This window comes from Apteryx rowi, unplaced genomic scaffold (genome assembly GCF_003343035.1).
Source record: "Apteryx rowi isolate R43461 unplaced genomic scaffold, aptRow1 scaffold_68, whole genome shotgun sequence".
Classification (NCBI taxonomy): Eukaryota; Metazoa; Chordata; class Aves; order Apterygiformes; family Apterygidae; genus Apteryx; species Apteryx rowi.
Window position 1 is genome coordinate 2,900,478 of NW_020450960.1, and position 24,371 is coordinate 2,924,848.

Sequence of the window (24,371 nt, forward strand, 5' to 3'; positions counted from 1 at the left end):
GATGGAGCCCGAGAACAAATACCTGCCCGAGCTGATGGCCGAGAAGGACAGCCTCGACCCGTCCTTCACGCACGCCATGCAGCTCCTCACGGCAGGTACCGCGGCCGGGGGGGCGGCGGGGAGCGGAGGGGAGGGGGGCGGCTCCCGGCCGCAGCGGCGGGGGGCTCCCGGCCGCCGCCGACCCCTTGTAGGCCTCCTGCCCGGGGCTCCCCGAGTACCGGCCCCGGGCGAGATGCGTCCCGCCTGCCGCGGGGGGTTGGAGATCAGATATTTCTCTTATTTAATCTCTGTTTAGCCCCCGTGCTTAACCCGGGGGTTGAGGCGGATTAAGCACAAACCTAGAACTTTCTTTTTAATGAGCAGGGTACGGTCATATTGTCCCTTTTCATCCCTGGGGAAAGAGGGGACCCAAGAGAATGGTTAAAAACCGGGGTTTTCCGTGTAACGTCTGCTTGAGTCCCTGTGAGGCATGATTTGTGATCTCTTTGATTTTCCGCTCTGGAAATCTGTATTAGAGCTTGTTTCATGCTTCTGATGAGTCTAAACAGGGAATGGAAATGGCAGTCTTTGTTCTGTGCCCAGACTAGCCTTCTCCTTCCCCATCACCACTGTCCAATCGCCTGGCGGCTCTGATTTCTCCGTATCTCTACAGTGCAGCTGCTGCACCCGCATTTGGTGGCTGTATCAAGTAGACTCAGCTGCCTCAAGACACTGTAGTTAGTTTAAAAATTGGAACGAGTTAAATAATTTCTGCCACTTACTGCTTAATGTGCCTGGAGTGGAGAGCTGGGATGTACTCAGCACAAGAAGGATGTACCCAGATTCAATCTACAGATGAGCAGAGTGCTTAGCTCTCTAGTTGTTACCATTCTGTTTCTAAATGACTTTTTTTTAAAACAGTCCTTAAAATATCTAATATTGCCATAATCAGAGCAGTGCTGGAGAATTTATTAACTCCTTTAAAATAGGAAGTAATTCTTAAGACTTGCTGTCTCCCGTTGTACAAATAACTGAGGTACGTCAGTGTCATGAGTAACTTGACATCACTCGTCAGCATCTTGATCTCCATAAATCAGTTTTATAATCTGATTTGCCATAAATTTAATTATTTTATTAATAAAACCCTTTAGCCAGCTGATGCTCAACAGCTCTATGATAATGCCTTTCAGTGAAATGAAACCTAAGGAATTTGCTAATGCCTTCACAAAGAACAGCACTCTTAGCCCATTTAGGAAAGCTTCGTTCACTGAGTGCTGTGACCAGGATTTATGAGTTTTTCATCAATTTAAAAATTGCTGATAGTAGAGTGCAGCTTTGTGAGACTTAGGATTGATCATTGGACAAGCTCCAAATGCTTCTGCCTTGCTTTGGTTATTGAAAATTGCTGTCCTTTGCGAGCATTCACCAGGCAGCCCAAACTTAGGGYGATCTAAGCAGGAAGCTCATGAGAGAGAATCTGAAATAAAGCCATGGTTTTGGGAGACTCTTTTTGCACAGATGACCAGCTGTTCCCTAACTGACCTGGATTGCTCAGGATTTCTCTACTGCTGTGGCACCTTTGGGGATGTAATATTGATGAAGCTACTGAAAATCTTGCTTTGGAATTTAGGTCTGGGCCAAAGATTATAATGCGTATGTGCAGCATGACTTCAGCAAAATGATTTTTTTTCAGACAGGCTTTCGAAACGACAGGTCATTGAATGGCAGCAGTATCCCTATCCCTATGCCAGCCTTTTCTCAAGAGTGCAAGTTGCTTGTTCAGCCTGCATTCCAGGGGAACTCCTGCAGGAGTTCTGCACTGAAACTAAGGCATCTTGTTTAAAAACAACATTTTAAAGTAGTCCAAAATACTTGTGTGGTTCTAACACCATTCAGCGCTTCTGAAGAAAATCAGCATTGTTTAGGAGCAAGATGAAGGGCAACACAGTGACGTAATCCTAATTCTTGAACAATAGACTGTGTGATCAAAAGGGAGAAAAGTGGCTACTTTTTAGGGTTCTGTTACACAGCACCCTGAATAGAAATTGAAAATTGGGGTTTCTTGCACCTTGGAATATGATCCGTGTTGCCTCACTTCTGTGATTCAGGTTCTGCGTGACCTTCCCTTTCCATAGGAACAAGAAAACCCCTTTTCCTTACTTTGATTTATGCCCTTCATCTGTTGTGGGGGTGGGGGGAGATGCTGATGCTTTGAAAGGCACAGTCCTCTCTGCCTGTCTGCACTGGAAGGATGGGAGACATCCACCAATGCAAGTGTTAGCCAGGCATATTTTTTTCAAGTTCATGTATTAATCTTAGCAAGCTATTTTCATTGCATGGAGGAACTCTCCTTGAAAAGAGCAGGCCTTTTCATCTCTGAGCTTCCAGTGCTACAAATAGTTGTGTAAGCCCCATCTCCACTCCACTAGCAGATCTCTGCACTGCTAGCATCTAACTGGTCCTCATGTTAAATGCAACCCTTTACCTCCCCAGACGTGTGGAGTGATGAGGAGGGACAGAGATGGATGGTGAGGGGTAGGTTCAGAGCAATGGGTAGGGTATTAGAGTAAATCCGTGAAGGGAGGAAGCTGTGAGCAACTGGAGTTAGATCAAAACATTGCAAAGTAGGSAGCAGCTTGAGAAGTTGAAGGAATCCTCAAAAGAATCCCCTCCTGACTGTGCTGATTCTTGTGCCAGATTCATTTAATCCGTGTGTATTCCTAGGAAGAACACAAACGGTGGAAACGCAGGCTGTGTGGGAAAATCAGATGGATGGGCAGTGGCCTTGCTGGAGTAACTTGCCAAGGAGCCAAATAGTGGGATTAGAGATGGGCTGAGGTCACAGGGGTGATGAGAAACTGTATGTAACCCAAAGCAATAAAATGTTCTGAAGCTTTCTCAGCATGGAGTTAAGGCTGTTCTGAAATGGAGGAGAAATTTCTGTGTTTCCAAGCGTGTGTCCTAGCCCCCAAAGGAGCTCTAACTGCCGCCTTAAACTTGTGCCCAGATGTTGCAGACTGAGGGATATGCTAATAGCATTTTACTGTTGCATTTTTAAATGTATTTCCTGCTAAGCAATGCCAACATTATTAGATGCTGATGCTAGCCTGCCTGTCACTGCTGTGACTCTGCCTCCTCCCACTTTTCTCCCAAGAGTCTCTACTATCAGTACCATTTTTCATAGCTCACCTCCAGGCTTTCTCCTCCCTCCCCGCCCCCCTCCATGCTTGAGCAGTGTTTCTTTTCTTCCCCATGCCCCTTCTCCCTGTGCTAGTGGCAGTCCTCGCCCTTCCCAGCCAAGCTCCAAAGCAGAGCTGCCTGCATATGAATCCCAGCGTACAGGCTGGAGGGTGGGGGGTGTATTCCAGGAAGAAGTGGGAGGGAAATGGTGGGGTTAGACTTGCCAAATTCTGCCGCTTCCACTGTTGACTAAATTCATCCAGGAATGGGTCCCTGATTCCTCTCCTGTGAAATCAAATCAGCTAGGGAGTGGTGACACGGGAGAGATGAAGCTCTGCTTTCTATAGATGGCCCTATTCCCCCCCACAAACTCTATTAAATAAATTTTGGGGGGCATGGGATCAGTATTATCATAATTTGAAGATAATACTGCTGGTATCAGTATTGTGAATGAATAGGATGATGTCTCTGCTTGCAGAGCACAGGTGTGCTGCAGGGCAGCGTTTAATGCGTTCTTTGTTAAGGAAAAGCTTGGGCTTAGGTCAGGAGTAGCACTATGGCTGCTGAGCAGCACTGCTGTGAAGCAGCAGTGTTACCAACCCCCTTTACCTACCCCATAGGATTTCTTCTGAGACAATGCAATCACTGCCCCACATGAAGTCCTGGAAACCACTGCCACACATGCCGCCAGACTGCTGACATTCCCCGTGGCAAGAAGGTAACCTTCTGCTGCACCTCTGACACGGCTTTAAAAAATCAGCACTGAAATGAGGCATGCTTAATCCCTCAAGGTATATGTACGCTTCTTCGTATCAGTAAGTGGTCTGACAAACTGCTACCACTCATCGGTTCATTCAGTACTGCTTCATGTTGCGTAGCTGATATGCCAGAATGCATACAGATAGCACTGGAATCCAGATCAGTAGGACGCGTCACAAGTGGCATGTTTTTAGTCCTTCTTCACACTGCTTTGCAGACTTGGAATTTGTCTGAAGGTGTGAAGGGGACTGCTAGGTCAYCTACGCTGACCTGAATAACAGAAGCTGGAGAACTTCGAGTTATTCTGCTGGGATAGGGGTTTTTTTTTCCTCATATCTTTTGAGTTTCACTTGAGGACTTAGCAATGGTGTATCCAGTGCTTCTCTCAGCAAATGGTTAATGATCTGTTGTCCTCGTAGAACAATTCCCAGATGTTGTTGCTACTGTTGCAGTAGGCAGAATGGATTTTGCTGTGTGGTTAATGTGAGATGTAATTCACTGGTTTTCAGAGGCTTACATCTGATCGCTTTCTGTGTTTTGGCAAGATAGATGCCTCTGGGTAGTTTAATTTTGAATTAAGAAAGTTTGAGGGTGACTTTATTCTTAATATGTGCATAGAAAGTACTTTTTGTTAATATGCAGAATACATTTTCAGAAACTTACTGTGTTTGCAGAAGCAAAATATTTGAGATGGAATCTCATTACACTAGAGGATCTAAAGCTATGTTTAGCCAGTGATAAGGCCAGCAGTGCAATCATTAGTTTCCAAAGCTTTGTTTCTTTGATGTATTATTATAGTAAAAATTAAAAACCTGTAAGTAAAACTAACTGAAGCAGACAGCTCTTTTGCTTATTTTATAAATTTGACGGTGCTTGAACTTATTTTTAATTTTGCATAGCATCTTCAGAAAATCATTTCTTTTTAAAGCAAAAATCAAGCTATCTTTTTCAAAGCGTATTAGATCCATTTTTATTTTTTATTTTTTTAGGAGTCATGGTAACATGTTTGTAAGGGAGCCATGGTGCTGTTGCAAGTAGAACTACAAAATTTGGTTTTTTTTCAGAATTATGCAACATAATCTCCAAGTTCTATAATTAGATCTCTAAACTAAAAACCAGTTTGTGTTAGTTTGACCGTAATTGATTATTTAAAATATTGATCATTCAATCTGTTTTCTTAGGTTTTTTTGGTTGCCCATCTAGTTGCTTGACTTCCTTGCAGTCTGCATCATTCAAAATATGCCAGTCATGCTTCTCGACGCRTTAGGCTGTGGTTGCCTGTCCAGTCAGAACTTTCTGGTAACCCACTGTTCCTATTTGTTTGGATTACGTGAACATAGTATTAGGTGGATAACGTGTCAAGTATCTGATATGCCTGTCTTCCAAAACTGTAAGCATGGAAATGAAAATTTAATCTAAAGTATATAGTTTCTGACATGGACTGAAATCACAGGAAAAACAAGATATTGCAGCTGTCCTCTTTAAAACGTGGTAAATGACTAAGCAGTCTTCCGTTTCATTTCTGTCTTGCAGCTTTAATCCAGTTATGTGTATAATCTTCTGAAAGTCTCTCTCTCCCTCTCTCTCTCTTCCCTTCACCCCCCCGAGATGTGAGAAGTTGTATTTAGAGCACTTTCGACTCAGAGAGGAGATATTTATAGTTCTTGGGTTTGCTGATGAAATTGCATAATTTAAGGAAGGGTCATGCTCCTCACCTGATAGTCATCTGTAAAGAGGTTGTGATGGCTGTGCATGGTGTGACAAAATTTTTGATTGGACCAAAGACTACATAATGGTTTATCAGTAATTTGGGATTGATACTGATGCATTAGCTCCAAATTTTGGGGAACTGGTTGTCTTGCTATTGACTATTAAATAGAAACTGTACATGACTGGACATCTGCAGAAAAGAAAAGGCAGTCAGCTGTGAGCTGTATTGTTCTGCAAAACTTTGGGACTTGGTGTTTGTCTTAGTCAAGGGGAAGGACACTTACACTCCTAGCAGTAATGAATTTGGTGTGAGTACCTATGCTAGAAATGCCTTCCTTGAAGATGGTCTTCAGCCTTCTCCATTTGGGTCTTCCTTTATGGGTGCCTGTCCCCTGCCATCTCTCACTGAAAGCTTAACTTCTCGTCAAATTTGAGAAAATGTTTGTGTGCTAGTTGCTAATTGGCCCACCTTAATAACCTAGTTCCAGAAGGTTATTTGGTCTTTGCTCCAGATTCCCCTTCTGACTGCATCATGCTTCAGTTCAGTCAGGCCACCTCAGTGTTTTTCTAAGGGTCTATAATTCACAATATAAAGTTAAAAATCAGAATCTTTGACAGACGAAAATTTGGAGTTGCATTGTCTGAATCCAGTTAAAGACTTCTGATATTCATTTATGGCTAATATGGCTGAGGCTTATAGCTTAAAGTCCAACAATTATGAACTGCTTGTGTGATAAATATGATAAAGGTGCATTTGTTTAATTCAACGGAGTTAATAATTTAATAAACCACTCCAAACTCTAGGAGTGACACTAATTTTGGCTTCTATTTATTAGTAATGTTTGCAATATGAGTGAAATTCATAGTTAATTCAAAGTGTCAGTGTGCGTTGGCACCCCTAATCTACTTAAATTACACATTTAAAGTAGTGCATCAACTTGAATTATAGAAATTTGCCTGATTAGCAGATTGCTGCTGCATTGAAGTGAGTGTTTATAGTTGGTGCACTTGGGCCTGGTTTCTTTGTAGACTACAGGAGTCTCCATGAGTTTGGGGACTGATAGAGGAAGGCACAGTGTGAGTGATGCACAGAACTATACTTAAGGTTTCCTCCTCTTTAATCTGTTGAAGTTTTTCATAGGGCATTTTCTGCTATTCTTTCTTATCACTGTTCATTATCTTGGTTTTGGCTTTCTGGAATCCTAGATTTGAAGGGAGGGAGAAACAAGCTGGGTTAGCCCTAAAAAGCCAGTCTGTCTATCCAGATTCCATTACTGCAATTACAAATGTTCAAATATTCACAGAGAATAAGGGTGGTATGTCCTGTCATGTTTCCAACTCTAAAATATTGTTTGTTTGAGGAATATAAGCAGCCCTATTTTTATCTTGTTTAGAAATTGAAAAAATTCAGAAGGGTGAGACAACAAAGAAGGATGAGGAAGAGAACTACCTGGATTTGTTTTCCCACAAGAATATGAAACTGAAAGAACGAGTTCTGATACCTGTCAAACAGTACCCCAAGGTGAGGGCCAGAAAATAGCTTACCGAATCTCTGTGATTTGCTTATTTTCTAAGGATTTTTATGGTGGACTGTTAGTGATAGTAGCTGTCAAAGTGTCATCGGGAGTTACGCCACTGTTCCACTATCGCTATGGAATTTTTCCTATGCGAGYTTGAAGGATCTTATTTCTAATATTTTACATTTCTAGAATGTCTTGGGATAAAGCTAAATGGTGATGCATCATTTTGATCTTTCATTACTGAAATAGACTTTCATATGTAGAGTGTTTTACAGTTAAAAGTATGTTTAACTCTTAAGATTTGCTACACATAAAAAGACCAGAGAATAAAAATTAGAATTAAATGCTTTACATAAATTAATTTAGCTTGATTTTTCTGGTGGAGTATTTTTTTCATGAAGAGAATGTTCTGGAACTTAAATTTTCCTGTGCAAGTTTTGGTCTGAATTTTTGTGAAGTGAGGAGAAAATGGCCTGACTAAACTTCCTGTCAGCCAGTGTAGCATTAAGAACAGCTTTTGCTAAGGCTGCAGAACTTTGAAGCTAAAATAGGGTTTTTTTTTCTTGGTTGTTTTTTCTTTACAGTTCAACTTTGTTGGAAAGATTTTGGGACCTCAAGGCAACACCATCAAGAGACTTCAGGAAGAAACTGGTGCTAAGATATCTGTGCTTGGGAAGGGTTCCATGCGAGATAAAGCAAAGGTAAGGGCATCACCCTTGAAAACATGCATATGTATTAATGCCTTTCACATTGCTGTGAAAAGTAGAGGTTCTTAAAGCATTTTGTAGATGATGAAACCATTAAAATTTAAAAGTGAAGGCAGTAGGAAGTCACCACTCCTAAATTGTCCTCTGTGTGTTAGGAGCAATGTTGATTGGTGTAGAAGTGTGATAATTGTTCTCGTTGTGAGCATGGCTTACAGAGACCAGACATCTTTGATATCCTGTACCTTTGGATGCAGAGATATGTTATGAAAGGTGAACTGCCAGTTTTTAAAGTAAAAATTAATTCAAACTGGTGAAAAGTCTTAAGTAATATGTTTCCCCTCCAGAAACAAAACAATTCCCTTTCCCAGCTGTCCCTTCTGAAATCCTGAGATTTTCATGGTTCACTGAAGATGTCAGAGCAATATGTTCCCGGTAATCTTTAGTGAAACATGAAGTGCCAGGAGCTTTTTTGAGCAGAAGAAATGGAAAGAGTTTTTTTCTTCCTGCTTGCTCCTAAAACTGAGCTAACAAGCAGTCAACAGAGCTGTAATTTAATTTAGCTTTTACTTTAGCAGCATGAGAAGCTTTTTAATTTTTCATTTATTTCTAGCTTCTTAAAGTAAACTGAATGGATGCAGGTATCTAAGAGCAGAGCTGAAGAGGATGCTTGTTTGAGGCATTAGACATTACTTTTCACTGTAAAGCAGTGCCCCGGGCAAGAAGGTGGTATAGAAGAGGAAGAACATTGCTTGTGTGTGCTTAATCTCCTGGAAAAGGTGCCTGACATCAAGGCATTAACAAAAGTATCACGGTCACCCAAAAAGGCAGTTATGAAAAGCGGGAAGATGTAGACTTGCAGGTGGCTTTTTATAAAACTGCATACCTGTGTGCTTAGCCTGTTACTATGATCTGTGGCCAGGCATGGCCAAAAAGCTCTTACAGACATTTTCTGCTAAGAATTAGGAAACATTTAAAAGAAAAGCAATTTCTCTGTGTCTTATTCAGCTTTAGGACTCTCCAGTCTGCTTTGTTTCAGGAGGAAGAACTGCGTAAAGGTGGGGATCCTAAATATGCTCATCTAAATATGGATCTGCATGTCTTCATCGAAGTTTTTGGACCCCCGTGTGAAGCTTATGCTCTAATGGCTCATGCCATGGAAGAAGTCAAGAAGTTCCTTGTTCCGGTATGTATACTGATGCTCTTTTCTTATTGAGCGAAGTAGATGGGTTGTGAATCTGGCTGTAAGATTGGGTAAGATTTGCATAATGTAAGGCTCGTGTTTCAGGAATGATGCAGTTGAGGAAGCCTGGAGCTGCAGGAGTGAGTGTGGCAGCTTAAAGTGACCCCAGTAATCTTGCTTGAGGGCATATATTAACCCTATGATGATAATTAGGAAAAAAGCACTTTCAAGGCAAAACACTCATCGTATAGAACACTTAAGGAACAGGTGTTTCTTTCCCATTACTAGCCTGGCATGGAAGGAGACTTCTTGATTGCTTCCTCTTGGTTGGAACTGCTGCACAGAAAACTAGCTAGGTAACTTTACTGGTCAGATCAGAAACTGTAACTGTACAGACATCTTTGCAGAGGGTTCTGCACTGGAGGGAGGTCAGAGGAGAGTGGAGGGTGACTGCCAGGCACCTCGGTAGCAGTACTCAGTATTGTAGTGAATTTCTGGGACACATACGTTAAATCAGTATTTCTGCTGTTTTAAATGTGTATGATGTGAAGCAACCTTTTTAGCATTTGTACAGATGACATTTCTTATCTATCCGGGGATGTCTTTTACTGTTCAAGCTTACAAGACCCATACCAGTACATAATACAGTAGCTCTCGAATATCGCCTCTTAAGAACTGCAGTTTGAGGGAGTGTTTTGGGTGTTACTAAAATGATACATGAGTGTAGCTCACTAAATTGGGAAAAAACAAAATGGGAAAGGAGTACAAAGTGCTCCCTGCTTCTGGCTAGCTCAGCCTGTAATTCTATAGGTCAAAGAACCAGCTGGTACAGAACTGAATATATCCCAGTATCGTACCCCTTTGTTTGAGCTCAGCTGCGACTAGCGAGCTCAGATGTTCTGCCTGAAATGTAAGGGGCGGGTGGAACCTGAGAGCAGTAGGTAGTGGGGAAGTGTGAAAAGCATACGGATACTGGATGATTTGTGAGTCTGCCGCGGAGAGGAGGAGTGATTGGTATGTGAAGTGCCTTTGAAGGAGAGAGGTCATCTTCAAGGAGCCCCTGGGATGTACAGAGCCTCGGCTTGCTAAAGCAAGCATATAGGTTGCTATTTAAAGTGTCTTATCTATTGCTGCCTTCAAACAATGTGTTAAACTTGTGAAAATTGGCGGAGAAGTCACTGTGGAAGGCAGCAGTGCTGTGAAGACACATCTGGCAGGAGACTTCTTGCTTTGTGGTGTTGCCATGACAGCACGAAGATCCCCTCTGACAAGAGTGGTGGTGCGAGGCCCAGCCTGCGTGTGCCTTCAGGGAAGGGGTGGGGTAGAGTGACTTCTGCGGGGTTACCAGAGATTCATACTAATTCCTCAAGCTAGATCCCCTGGGGAAATAAAAATGCGTGGAGCAGAAACATACTGCGTTCTTAAGAATGTGAAAAGACAGCCTGGATTTGCAAATTGGTATTTACTCTTCATCAGGCTGCCTTCTGCCCTGTTCCTTCAGTGTGCTGGGAGCACAGCGGCATTCGGTGACGTTGCACAGGCTCACTGCCAGCCAGCTGCCTTTAAAGGAGACCTGTAGGTGCTTGAGGTGAGATATGTCTCACCTGACTTAGCCTCTGAACTCTCCAGCGTTTGCAAATAAATCTTGCTGACATCCCTGAGCCACCAAACATCAGATGGCTCAGGTATTCCTGTGAGTGAAGTTCCCTTTTCACAGGGACCGGCTGTAGTGCCCCACTGCAGTTCCCAGCTGGGAAGGGGGGTGCGCCCTTCTTGGCCGTTTGGGGGGAAGCTGGCGGTTGTGCATTGCTGCCGGCCAAGTAGATCTCAGTAGAATCAGTAGATTTTAACTTAGGACTATTTGGTAATTTTTATTCCAGCATGATAGCCTTTGAGCTCTCGGAGCACAGACTGGCTAGTTGTTGTTTGGAGTTGACTCTTCTTCCTTTTCAGGATATGATGGACGATATCTGTCAGGAGCAATTCTTGGAGCTCTCCTATCTGAACGGTGTGCCAGAGCCAACTCGTGGTCGAGGAGTACCTGTGCGGGGAAGGGGAGCAGCTCCGCCACCACCTCCACCTGTTCCAAGGTATCTTTCCCAAAAGCACAGACCTGGAAATGCTGTGTCTTGCTCAGAGTTGCAGTGTGAGAGGAGGTTAAGCTACTTGTTCTTGCACATCAGCTGTTGGCCTTGAACGTTGGCTTTTGGCCAAGGCTTTTTGGCCTTCTGTGTTGAAGGCTCGCTTTTAGCAAATGGGCATCAAATGTTTTGTATGTTCTGTGATTCTGCGATGTAACTCAGCTTAATGAATGTCTGTATTCTTGGCATCAGAAATTAGTAGCTTTATAAAGTAACCTTGCAAAAATTGGAAGAATGGATAGATGGTGAAATAAAAGCTTGGCCTGTGAAATCATGTGTAGGGTTTGTTTCGGTAGCCTTCAGCAGAACAAGCATTTTCAATTTAAACTGACCTTTCTTTGAAAGTCATAGGACGCTATTATTCTCTCATTGCTGTCAAGGCATCAGGCTAAATTGGTGATAAATCTATGTTACTGTACTTCTTGCTTCACTACATAGTTCATGGGGGGAGAACTCTTTGCTTCTATCTGAACGTTTACCCAAGTGTCACTGTTCGTCTCATCACTGATCTTCACTTTTTGGAGTTCTGGCTGACCTTACTAATTAGTGATAGAAGGTTGTTTAAAATGAACTTTGAGAAATGATTTGGCCACGGTTCTGAAGTAACAGGCGCTGATGGCAGGCTCCGTTAATCAGATTCATTTCTTCGTCTGTACGTCTAATGCAGTAGAATCCAAGATGAGCTTTTTTAAATCCTACAATACAGCAATATTAACAATTCTTGTACTTTCATTCTTGATAAGGAAATCATGGCTTAGTCAATGATAATTGTGTTTATCAAGTGATCACATTTTATAGTAGGTGTAAGAAGCACATATACTGCTTTCAGTATTCAGAACATGAGCAGTACAGCAGTAGCTCTTTACAACCCTTCTTTTTCCTTTCCAGGGGGCGTGGTGTTGGTCCTCCTCCTCCTCCTCCTCCTCCTCCTCCTCCTCGGGGGGCCCTTGTGCGAGGAGCCCCAGTGCGGGGTGCCATTGCTAGAGGAGCTGCTGTAGCCCGCGGAGTACCTCCTCCCCCAGCAGTAAGGGGTGCTCCTGCACCAAGAGCGCGTGCAGCTGGCATTCAGAGAATACCGCTTCCTCCTCCTCCCGCACCAGAAACCTATGAGGAATATGTAAGAAACTATATACTTTTTCTTTTTTTCTTTCTTTTCAGCTAGCTGATCATGTATTAGATATTCAACATTATTGAAATAAGGGCTAACAACAGTGAGATTGCAATGGAGAAGTGACCATCAACGAAAACACTGGTATTGTGCTGGGTGACCTCAGCTGCCTGTTTAGTTGTCAAAGAAGGAAACTGCTACTGTCATAAACACATGGTAAGGGGTTGTTATAGTAAAACCAAAATGTGCCCAAGATTGCACACTGGCATAAGTATTCATGCATGGTAGAAAAAAATGCATCAGTGAACTTCTGCAAGAGAATTCTTTGAGCAGGGAGCACCAAAGGCTTCTTACTGTGCCTAAAATCCTTAAGTTAAATATGTGAATAAATATAATGATATTTCAAGTCATATAACCAAGCACCCCCCCTCCCACCAAGCTTATCATATAGTTGACATATATGCTCTTTATATTCTAAAGGGAAAACAAGATGACTGCTTTTGGTACACAACAGCATTTGGGGCAATAATCACAAATATTGAGACTTCTCAAAATATTGTTCTCTCAGTAAAACTTTCGAGTTTTTCCAATGGAGTCAATCAAAATTAATAGGGTTTTTTTGTTAATCTGTAAATCTGTGTGTTGGACAACACAGTTACAAACCTCTTGACACATGGATTTGTAGTGTAAGCAAACTGCAAACTTGGTCGTGTAACTGACTTTAAGATGTGTTGTACATATAGCAGTTTTTAGCTGCCTGTCTCTGTTTTGTGATGGAGCCCCTCCTCTGTGGCAGACAAGGATTCACAGGCTCCTCTGAAAGCTGCTGTAGCCTAAATTCAGTTTTGCCATTACCCTTGGTCAGGAAGTAACCTTTGGTCCTTCCGTTAACACAGCTTGTAATCATCTGTTTCAGGGCTATGATGACGCGTATGCAGACCAGAGCTATGAGGGGTATGAAGGCTACTATAGCCAGGGCCAAGGGTAAGTTCATTTGTCTCCTATCTGTTACTGAGAAAATTATGCATTTTTTTTTTTTCTTTTTAAGTGGAAAAATTTATTTCTGAGTTTGAGCTACAGGGAAAGTGCCTGTTCTGCTGGAATCTAGCAGTGCCTGGCAATTAGCTTTTGGGAGTGTCCCAGTGTTCTTGACAATTCTAAAAGCAATGACCAGACATACACAACTGTGAATGCGTACTGAACTGTGAACTACTGTGCCTCTTTGCTTTTCAAGTGTTTGTGCAAGTTGTGTTGGTTTAGGAATATTGTTTCAGCACTGTATAACCAGCATAATTACTCTTCCAGGGACACAGAATACTATGATTATGGACACGGGGAGGCACAGGAAACCTATGAAGCTTATGGTATGTCTGGAAATACTATTGTCTTGACAGGGAAGGGGCTGCACAAAGTTGAGAATTGTTTGTAGCTGATCGGCTGTTTTTCAGCGCCACTCCACACTCCCAGCAAAAACTGCTGATACTTAGAAGATCCCGTAGTAGTTTTCATGGCAGAATATTTACATGCTACAGATTTACCCAGATCTAAACAACCAAAAGGATTCTGTCGTTTTTAGATTCTTATCTATCCTGGTGGTCACAAAGGTGACCTTTTTAAAATTCCAGTCTTTAACTATAGAAATATCTTTTAATTTTCTTGTAGCTTTAGAGTATTTTGAGCTTTGGATTTCCACCCACAACACTGCTTTTGCTGCAGTCTGATTTTCATGGATTATATTTTGTTGAGCTGGATGAATGCACACTTCCATCTGCTTCTTTATCCTCAAAACCCCTCCAGTTGACACTGACTCTGCACTAAGCATTTGCTTGAAAAAGGATTTAAATGTGATATTAAGGACTCCCTTTGACAATGTGGAACATTATTGGTCAAAATGATTTGCATGTAGTCTATGAAGTTTGGCTAATTTAACTTAAGGCTAGCAACTTAGGCTAGACTGAGGGGTGCGGGAAATTGATTTAACCAAAACTGTCTAAATCACTAACTGTTGAAAACAGCAGGCCTTATATTTGAGGTGCCTGTAATAAAGGATTGGATGACTGCATTTTTTTTTTAAGCTTGTTCTGATATTCAAGCTTATGAATGGCATCTGCATGTAGCAGTAAGAAAGATTTGTTTTCCCTTCTCTATAAGCAAGCTGAACTGTAAACAGTTGCAAAAGTGAGCTGCTTAATGGCATGGAAATATGCTGTATTGACAACAGTCCCTTTAGCAGAGCATCAGTTGCCTGAAGGTGTAAATGAATTCAAGTAGGGATGATAATGACCAACATGAAGGGGCTTTCTGGGCTTCTCGGAAGCAGAGGGAATCCCCCTGCCATCCCAGTATTAGGGAAGCCAAATTGTTAATATAGTAGTGTCTTCTGCTTTGAGTGAGCAGAAAACCAGGCCTTCCTCTAGGTGTTCTCTGCTCTGTGCTTATGTTGTGCAAGGTTCAAATTCAGGTGCCTAATCAGGGATGCTTTTCCCATCTAAGATGAATTTGAATAGACAACTGCTGTCAGTAATGCTGGATATCTTTCATGCCCCTGTTTGGAATAGCTGTTAAATGGTTTGGTTTGTTGCCTATGTTAGTCACACCACACAAAGAGGCTTTTGTGCCTCCTATTTGGTAGGAGAGCAGTGTTGTTGTCTGGGATATGAAGGCCAAAATGCTCATTGTACACTTGGCATGAAGTCGCCACAGCTAATCTGTTTATACACAGTAATTTCCTTTGGTCTTTGCTTTCATGAAAACAAAATTAGAAAAATAAATTAAGTCAGGATGGAGACGGTTCTGAGAAAATCGGAATGTGTTCCGTGGTGGTAGGGAATAGTGTGTTGGGTTGTCTTCAGGGGTTTGGATGCTTACTTCCATAAACTGATGACCATAGARAGAATGGCAGACATACACATACAAATATTGCAAACACAAGCCATAATGAGAGCTGAACTTGGATATTTGGGGCTAGGGCTAGCTCAGGAACAATGGAATTTGAACTTACTTGCTTCGGTAGTTGTTCTGCAGAAGGATTTTGGCTGTCCTGTTGAGTGCTTTGTCCCATCAACAGCATATTAATGCTAATATGGTGGCTAGCAAGTTATGGCTGGTCTCAAGAGGTAAGCAAATGCTTTGGTATCTACTGCTATAAATTTTCCTGGTAGTTGCAGAAGGGAAGGAAAAACAAATAACAGTAGAAGGCAGACTAATGTCTAAAAGTTCAGTAAGAAGCTCTGCCATCCTAGAGCAGTGTTAGCAACTTAGTCATTTTGGCAGTCTTTTCCAATGAGACTTCTTGCTTGGCATTTTGGAAGGAGAGGAATGCTACCTGTAGCAATATCCCCCACACAGTCAGAGTTCCGGAATTGTAAAATGCTGCTGGCTCCCCGTCTGAAGGGGCTGGGACTGTTGTGATCTTAGCAGCGGCTGGCTGCCAAAGCTGCTCCACGAATTGGCTTCAGCAACGCTGAAATTAATTACTCATAAAAGGCATCAGATTTGTCCAAGCCTGAGCTTAGTAGGGGTGTCAGAGCTGTAGACTTCCAGGGGATTGCTGTGTGAGTTGCCTTTTTCAATATTTGTAAAAAGATGTGCTTGAAAATAGAGGATTTTGTGGAAACATTTTAGCGTCAAACTGCTTTGAAGCATGACTTAAAGCCATACAAACCAGAGGAATATTTAATGCTCTGCTGTAAGCTGATTCCAGCATTGGAGCCAGGCCTTCTGACTGGCACTGAGTGGTGCTGCTGCTCCCTTATGTACATCTCGGCCCGGAATGTGCTGTGACTGTTGATATATTGCTCTCTCTTTTGCAGGCCAAGATGACTGGAATGGAACAAGGCCCTCCCTGAAGGCCCCACCAGCTAGGCCAGTGAAGGGGGCCTACAGAGAGCACCCATACGGACGTTATTAAACACAAACATGAGGGAAAAATATCAGTTATGAGCAAACAGTTGTTACTGATTCTTGTATCTCCCAGGATTCCTGTTGCTTTACCCACACCAGACAAGTAATTGTCTAACTGTTTTTCTTCGTGGCCCTTTTTCTCCCACTCCATCCTCACCCTGCATTCTGGCTTCTGTACGTAGTATTTTAAAATGAGTTAAATAGATTTAGAGGACCGACTTTAATTTTTTTAGGTGTGTAGATTGCTTTTCTTTCTTTGTTGTTTAGATAAACACAAGTGTACCTTTTTTAATAAGAAAAAGTTGAGTTAAAATGTTAGTTTCAAAAGTGACATGCTTGCTTAACAGTTATGAAATTAAGGTTTTGTTAACCTTTTAAGTTTGGTTTTAAGCAACCCATAAAAGTTGTAGTTGCAGAATCCCAAAGTAGGCTACATTTCAAAATTCAGGGCTGTTTTTAAGAATTTAAAATCATAATGTAACGGTAGTGGCTGCCACCGTTTAAAAGTAACCACAGATATCAGACTTTCCTTAAAAGCAGATTGCTGATGAATCTTAAGTTTAAATTTTAATACAAAGGATCCTCAAACAAATTAAATAGAATTTTTTTTAAAGTTAATTGACTTAAAAGAAAAAAATTAGGTTTGTAAAATTGACTTTTCTTATGTGGGTTTTGAAATCTAGCCCCGAACATGCAGTGTTGAGAGATGCTTGGGAAGCAGTTTTTCCAATGTAAAGGGGTTCTTAGCTTGGTTCTATATGAAGAACTTTTAAGAGAAGAATAAATTAAAGCATGGCTTTAATTGCCCCGTGTTTGATATTAGAAAACAGAGTATTAAGTGAGTAGGTCTGAACTCTGTAAAATTACAGTCTTCTCATTTTTATAGTGTTTGGGGCAGATAATACAGTGCAAGTTTAAAACTGACACAAATTGTCAATATTAGCAATCCCGTTGACTTGTTCAAGTGTATCTCAACACTAGCTTTACATAAAAAGGGACACTGCAGCTGAAAAAATGAGGAAAAATTTCACTTTGTACATAGGTTAAAGTCCTAATTGGATTTGTACACTGTCCTCCCACTCTGTTCTTGAAGATTAAATGCTACATGTGTAAGTCTGCCTAAATAGGTAGCTAAAACTTGTCAAAATGTCTGCCGCAGTTTGTCAATAAAGTTTAGTCCTTTTTTAATCAAAGTAAATGTGATGAATTGTCATTTTTTTTGTTGAGCAATAAAATAGCTATTCTCTTTTTTTCAAATAAATTTAAATTAATGCTAAAGCTAATTGTCTTTTTAAAATATGAAGACATTCTAAAAATGGTGTTTTTTGTAAGAATTACAAAAAGTTTATCAAGCTCATTGAATGAGCTTAGTTTTTTTAAAAAATTGTTTTTCACCCCCTGGAAGTTGTTGAGCGCAGTTTGATCCTGGGCTAATGCAGAAAGAGTGTTTATGGTTCTTAACTTGAATTAATGATTCAGATTTCAGGTGGCCTCACAGGGTATTCCAGACTGCAGACTCCAGATTGAGTCTGAAATGGCTAGTTTAAAAGTAGAATGACAAAATGAATGCTGAGAAATCAAAGGCTTAGCTGCCACTAGGAGGAAGATGAAGCTTGCATTATGTTTTATATAAACACCCCTAACCCCCTTGACCCCCTTGGCTAAGACGATGCCCTTCCTACTTTAAGGTAGCCTTTATTTGGAAAGCCAGTTACAAATGTGTCCCTATTTGGGAAGGGTGCTGCAGTTGCTCCTCATATCCTTCTGAGAGGGTGTGTATGTACATATATATATATATAAAGTTCAAAGGAAACTGCTTCTTAGAGAAACATGAAAAATGGTTTGTATTTCCCATCTGCAAAATAAATCTGGCATTCTAGGGGGAGAGAATTAAACTGCTCGGGGGTGAAAAATAGAACATTAGGAACCAAACTGCTTGTAGCAGTGCATGATTGAGGGGAATACTTTAAAACAACAAGTTGTATTTGTAGATTGTTATTAAAGTGTAAATAACTGAATTTTCAACAATGGTTTGGAGTCAGCTTTCAGGGCATAATGTCTTGCTTGATGAAAAGATCACCCTATACCCCCCTTTTAAAGGAAAATTATCGCAGGAGAATCAGGATGTGTAAAGCTAACATGCATCGCAAAAAACAAAAGGTAACATAAATGTCTGATTTTAATAGCACATTTCTCTTTTACATAAACTGTGACGGCAACTTGCATAAACTTTATTGAAACAATTCTTCAAATGTTAATTTTAATGTAAAAAATTGCAAAAAATGTTTAAAATAGACATTTTAAAAAAAACACATGCTTCTGCATAAATTAGCAATAACTTTAATAATGTGCCCTTTGAAAATGCACTGTAATGTAATGTGGGCAAAAAGGAATCGGCAAGCTTAAATATCAAAAGATGTAAAATGACAACGAATATAGATAGTCCTGCTACTGCCAAAAAAAAAAAAAATTCTGCTCAGTTATTTAAAAATGTAAAATGATGGCCCTTTTTAGACCCCAGTATTGATATTTACTGTGACCTGTTCAAAGCTCAGCTTAGTTGCATGTTTTCCTTCCTGTGTAATTGCATGCAGGAATCTTTTCTTTTGATTTCTACTTACATTAAAGAAACTCACAAATGTCTTCAATTTGCAGGAGTCAAGAGTACATCACTATGAATCACTTGGGTGAAGAAGAGCAGGGGCAACATGAAGTGGGTAAGCTTGCCTGTTTATTTTTGCATCCCGTTGCAAGCTGCTAACATGTTCTGCGTGGGAAGTGGGGGCGGCGCCATCTGAGCTGCTAAGTAGAAGCCATTCTTTATATACCCACAAATAAATTACTCTTGCAAAAGGCCAGTTACATGACTGACAGTCTTGCAGAGGTCATGGTGTGGAGGAGGCCTGAATATGCACCTGCTTAGAGCTCTCCCATTGAGATCTCATGGAGGAGGAAGTTTAAGTGGATTTGAAGAGAGAGGGAAATGCGGTTAAGGAGGTCTTTCGGAACTGGTTCCTAGCTGAGATGCTGACTTTCATGAGTCCTCTCTGCAGTAAGGTAGCATTGAAGTCGTCCCATGCTCTAGGAACAGAGCAGCCTAAGGAGCAGATCATTAGGAATTCCTTAGTGAGTCTATAGTGCATTAAAATCCCACACCGCAGATTTAAGGCCAAGTGCTGTCCAATGAGACCTTGCTAGTATACTGCTTCCACGCCACCATTGCAGCTTGAGTATCGGTGGGCTCTGAAGTACAGTTTGGCGGTTGGCTGTTTTTTTTAATGTCTTTTGTTTGATGCTGTTGTCAGAGACTGCTCAGCCAGCGGTCCTCCAGGCCTGGCTGGGCCACGCTTAGCTCAGAGCCCTTCAGGGCCGCTCACCTGATGTCTCCTGACGAACCTCCGGCGCTTTTGGGTGCCAGCGGTGGCCAGCACCCGTGGTGGCAGGGCTCCCTCTGGCGGTTGTCGTGACCACTGTAGCTTGCTTGTTCTCCAGCAARTATCTTAATAAATGCATGCATATGGTGGCAAACCAAGTGGTACCTTGATTTGGGAGATCATCCGCATACCTCGCACGGAGTGGCAGTTGAAGGCATCAGTGGAACAACCTGCTTACACAGCAAGGACACGTCTCCCCACTGGGCCCAAAGGCAGCAGCCGTAAGCGTTTCCTTTGGGGACAGCTAATCAGTTTCTCTCCGATCTTGAGACCACTGAAAGTCTAAGCTCCATAAATAAAAGAACAAAGAAATAAACCCTTGTGTTGCTGAAGAAGTATAATGGCTTCAAAATACACGCATGAAAAGCCCTGGGCGTAGGTCCTAGAGGTCTTATTTTATTTGGAACTGTAAAGCTACTAAACAAGTGCCTCTTATCTTAAGAGCATTAGGAACAAGAAAATGGTAATATGTGAAAATGTTGCGACAGGGTGAGATTACCCTCAATTCTTTGAGTTTAAAATTGGATCAGTAGTTTTATGTTAGAGAAAATTATAGCGTGTCTGGATTTCTGCAGTTTGTTTATCCAATGCATCTTCATTTGCAATGTAATTAGAACATCAGTTTATGGTGTTGTACCAATCTCTCCCATTTTTTTCCTAATAGGCACAACTTTTATATCAAGTGGAAAAGATTTGATAGAGATCATCTATTATGATGCAGTTTTTTACCAGTAGAAGTGGATCTTGTGACACTGCCTTTGGAGTAATACAGCTTTCTTGTGCATTGCGTTTGTTTCTTGTTCATGTGAAAGGTTTTGATGTTATGGAGGAATGTAAATCTTAATATATTGAAAATAACTGTATATGCTAAAAATATTTGGAAAACATGTCCTGCATCAAACATTTTCCTCCCTCTCATAGCATTACAACACTCAGATTTCAGGCTAGAGCATGCAAAAGCTAATTTGAGATCCCGAAATAGCCATCAACATCRGATGTGTCTCTCAAAGATGCTCTAATTCACCAGACGTTCCGGGGGTGATACAGGACTCACTAAAATTTGTGAGGGATAGGAATTCCTTCGAGTACTCAAGTCTGAGTCACCTAAATAACTTCCCCTTTTATACTGACACCTAGCCACTGGATGTAGTATTCTGCTGGCTGTTGGCAAACAAGTGCCACAGTGATCTTTAATATCCAGATTCCCCAAAGAACAAATACCCATCTTACCATTATTTTTAGGATTTCGGTAAAGGTCACAAACAAGATAAAGGGCCCTGTTATGTTTGGTATTGTACAGCATGATAATGGCAGTCATGTCCTTGTCTGGGGAAGTGTTTCCCAACAATACTGTTCTTTTGAAGAGAAACTTGGGTCTAGAAACATTCTGCATTTCCCTCCTGCTGCAGGGCTTTCCCTGCCTCAGCAGTCGCATCCTCCATGGCCCTTGTTTCTGGGTGGCCACTGCTTCTTCAGTGCCTAGTCCAGCCCTTTGGTATAAACACTCAGGCTGGCCTAGCTTGGAGCTGGTACAAACCTGGACTTCACACTCTCTCAGGAAAAATGCTCCAACCGGTATTGCAAAGTTGTCCCCTGTAGCTTTTTCTGGAAGGAGGTTGTCATACTGTGGCCATTCCTTACCCTTGGTTTCAAGTTGCTGTTCAGATTATTGAATAAAGCAAATGGTTAAAAGCTTTATTTTATAACTTACCTATGATGTTTTTATTTCTAACTTAATTCCTTAGCCTTACTGAAAGCATAGCATTTTACCTTGATATGGCCCTCTGTAAAATTCCTTATTTGGTAAGCTGGGTCCAGCTTAAGAGCACAGCTGGGTTCCCTATTTGGCTGTAAGAGCAGATGATTCTTTTTGTACAGAATGAGCTTTTAAATTTGTATGAGAGCATCTGTCATGAGCAGAGCCAAGAAAAACAATTTAAATGTGCACGTCTTCCTTTCCTCACCCCATGCTGCTGCTCTCCTAAAGAACGCTTGGGGCAGAGGGCGATTCCTGCAGCCTGTGGTAGAGCCCCCAAATGGCCTCAGAGCAGAAGGGACCAGCTGTGTCCTGTCTGCTGGGAGACGCAGGGAAGAGCAGGAGGTGCTGCTAAGGCAACTGTTCTCTAGGCTGAGAGGAACAAGTGCATATAGTGCTTTTTAGGAGTAAGACATGGCTTAGGGAAATTCTTTAACGGATAAACCTACAACATCTTGTGTGAGATGTTGGACACATGGCCTGTTTGTAAGCTTTGAGGGGGAGGAATTTCTGCAGGCCAGTCATCCCCCATGGGAACTTCCATCCCAAATGTAGATATTATTCCTCTTTTCTACTCAGGAAGCTCAGTTCCTGTGAGCAGAAACCTTTACTGTTGCTGCTCAGCTGAGCCTTCCGTTACTACCATATGTGTCAATAGAAATGTTTGCTTCCGTTCTCTTTTTGCTCCTCTTTGCAAAGTGGGATGAATCTCAAATTAGTTGATTTCAGATATGATAAAGTAACACAGTTAAGATGCCTTTCACTTTATTGTGGATGGGAAATAGGAAACTGCCAGCTTTTGGGAGTGTATTGGAGGACACTGSAGTCTCCTTCATCTGCCTCAAAAGCTGGAGAGCAAGGAGCGTGTTTGAGTACTGAAACAGAAAGCATGTTTCCCAGTACAGCTTACAGCTGTTCCTTTTGCTGCTGGCTGTAGAACCCAATACAATCAGAGGCTTGTATGTGATGTTACGGAACAAACCTCAGTTTTTAACATGACATCAGTAGGTTCCACTTGTTACCTTTATAGTTCTACCTGGAAAATTGAGTTAAAACTGCAGGTGTCTGGATACTCTTGGTTTTGATGGCTGTACACAATGAAGGTTGCAAAATCAGTAAGAAATGAAAGATTGGTCTTGTGAAAGTTCATTAATTTTAGAAATGGCTTTGCCTCTAGCCTAGGCAGGGGTGGTTCACAAGATTATATAATCTTCCATCTGTACTAAAGCATCAAACACCCACGAGTTAAGGAATTCAGTGAAAAATGCTGCAAGCCCTTGGTAAAGATGGCGAAAATTGATCAAGGTGAATCACAGTTTTAAAATAACTTGTATAGGAAACTGGCAAGCTATTGCGTGGCTGGTATTTAGCAGTAAGTGTTCAACAGATGTTTTAAATGATTAGTCATTCCTTATAATAATAAAGGCCTAACATTGAATTTCTTTGTTGAGATTTTCTGTTTCTCTTCCTGCTGCAGAGTCGCTGTTTATCTGAAGCTGTAATTCTTGGGATCTCTGTCCAAAGGGTGATGGAAGGGAGGGTGTGAAGAGAATATTTGCTATTAAACCAGAACTGACTGTTGCAGTGTCTTTGAAAATGTTCAAAGGATGCATCAAAATGCTGGTAGTATATAAATGTCTGATACAAGCTTCTCAACTCAAAGTCACATAGAATATAAAAGAAAAAATTAGATCTGAAAAAAAATCTAAGAGGTTAAGGATCATGTGAGATGGATTAGGTAAGAGACAGCTCTCAAAGTCATGACGGATCTTGAACTTTGTTGTCAGTTTTGCAGAGATTCAAGGTAAATGCCATGCAGGTAGTCTGTCCTGCTTTTAAGCTTACAGATTTTGCATAAATGCTTAAAATATTTAAGTTTTCCTGGGGAATTTCATGTGTCCTGGAGAGAGAGACAACCTCCGCTTTGTAAAAGGAGGTGGAGAGAGTGAAGTGTTCAGACTACGTCTGCAGGATCTCTTGGTGGAGGGCGTGTGTGGCATAGGCTGGTAGAGCGTGGTGCCCAGGCTTTGCTCAGGTTTAGGTGGGAAGCCCTGATCTCCATGGCTGCACAGGTTGGAGCCATGGGGCTGCTTAATTAATTCATCCAAGACCCTTCATCAGGAAAGGGGGTCGTATGGGGTTTGAGTAGCAACTTGGCAGAGCTCTAGCAGACTTCTGCATTGATGGTCAGGTTCTGGCTGGACGAGTGGAAGCTGATTAAAGTTGAGTCCTCTCTGCTCTTATCGGGCAGAGTCTGGTAGCATATGGTTTACTGCCCAAAGCCGAAAGGGCAAACCTCAAAGGGCTGAACGTGCCCAGGCACCTTGCACATGCTTTGGGCACGATGGTGCCGTGGACAACCGTGCCGGGGGAGCGGGTTGGCTCAGCRGGGCTGTGGGATAACATCGCCATGCGGGAGAAGAGGGCAGGCTGGACCTCTCGTTTGAGCGTTTGTCCGAGGGTCAGGGTTTTTCCTGTGCCCTGCGCGGGGCTCGCTGACGGCCGGCTGTTAACGTCGTAAAGCAGGCGGTGGAGGGAACCAGCCCTAACGAAGAGGYGCCTTCCCCTGCCCTGCACCCGGAGGGGGGAGTAGAGATGGGAGCGAGTGGGGGGTGGATTTGGGGGCTGAGCCGCTGTGGGGGCATCACCCCTGGAGCCCCGAAGGGCCTGGGGGGCCCACGGCCGGGCAGGAGGGCTGCTGTGGGGTGAGGGCCCTCGGGGGGGGGGGTCCCCCGGGGAGTGGCTTGGGGTCCAGGCCGGGCCAAAGCAGCCTATGCTGGGGGGTTCGGCTGCCTGGTCTACCGGGTGGGCGGGGCGACTGGCGGGGATACGCCCCTGGGGGTGTGGCCCACGCAAGGGGGTGTGGCCGTGCCGGCGGGGCGGGCGGCGCGCGCGCGCCCTCCAGGAGGATTGTCCGCTCGCAGCCGCCATCGCGCCGCCGGCCCCGCCCGCCATATTGTGCGCGGCGCAGGCTGAGCGGCGGCCGGAGATGGG

General features: G+C 42.5%; 2 protein-coding genes across 9 annotated transcripts in view; both read left to right on the plus strand.

The window, feature by feature from the left end:
- Window position 1: 1 nt before the first annotated feature.
- Window positions 2-17,375, plus strand: KHDRBS1 (KH RNA binding domain containing, signal transduction associated 1). 7 transcript variants are annotated; one of them, XM_026085916.1, is made up of 12 exons: window positions 76-95; window positions 2,704-2,839; window positions 3,780-3,950; window positions 5,100-5,217; window positions 7,023-7,150; window positions 7,733-7,849; window positions 8,892-9,038; window positions 10,989-11,125; window positions 12,065-12,293; window positions 13,201-13,268; window positions 13,590-13,648; window positions 16,097-17,375. In XM_026085916.1, the coding sequence occupies exons 5-12, from the start codon at window positions 7,103-7,105 to the stop codon at window positions 16,192-16,194; spliced, it is 903 nt and encodes a 300-aa protein (XP_025941701.1). In that variant the 5' UTR covers window positions 76-95; window positions 2,704-2,839; window positions 3,780-3,950; window positions 5,100-5,217; window positions 7,023-7,102; the 3' UTR covers window positions 16,195-17,375. The 7 variants fall into 7 exon arrangements, with proteins under 7 accessions (XP_025941699.1, XP_025941700.1, XP_025941702.1 ...); XM_026085915.1 differs by lacking the exon at window positions 2,704-2,839 and having other exon boundaries at window positions 9-95; XM_026085917.1 differs by lacking the exon at window positions 2,704-2,839 and having other exon boundaries at window positions 9-95; window positions 3,780-3,877.
- The window catches only part of TMEM39B (transmembrane protein 39B), a 17,790-nt gene continuing 9,621 nt past the window's right edge, over window positions 16,203-24,371 (plus strand). Inside the window, exons 1-2 of one of the 2 annotated variants that reach the window (XM_026085910.1) lie at window positions 16,203-16,290; window positions 18,843-18,904. The gene's annotated coding sequence lies outside the window, so the exon portion shown is untranslated. Of the gene's footprint in view, window positions 16,291-18,264; window positions 18,348-18,842; window positions 18,905-24,371 lie in introns of those variants that run through there. The other variant, XM_026085911.1, reaches the window with a different exon arrangement.

What these genes read in the sequence shown, in the direction of transcription:
- KHDRBS1 (XM_026085914.1), top strand. Translation starts at nt 2, where the DNA reads ATGGAGCCCGAGAACAAATACCTGCCCGAGCTGATGGCCGAGAAGGAC. An exon ending in CCACCTCCACCTGTTCCAAG is followed by an intron (nt 11,126 to 12,064) that starts GTATCTTTCCCA and finishes TTTCCTTTCCAG; the next exon opens with GGGGCGTGGTGTTGGTCCTC. An exon ending in GGAAACCTATGAAGCTTATG is followed by an intron (nt 13,649 to 16,096) that starts GTATGTCTGGAA and finishes TCTCTTTTGCAG; the next exon opens with GCCAAGATGACTGGAATGGA.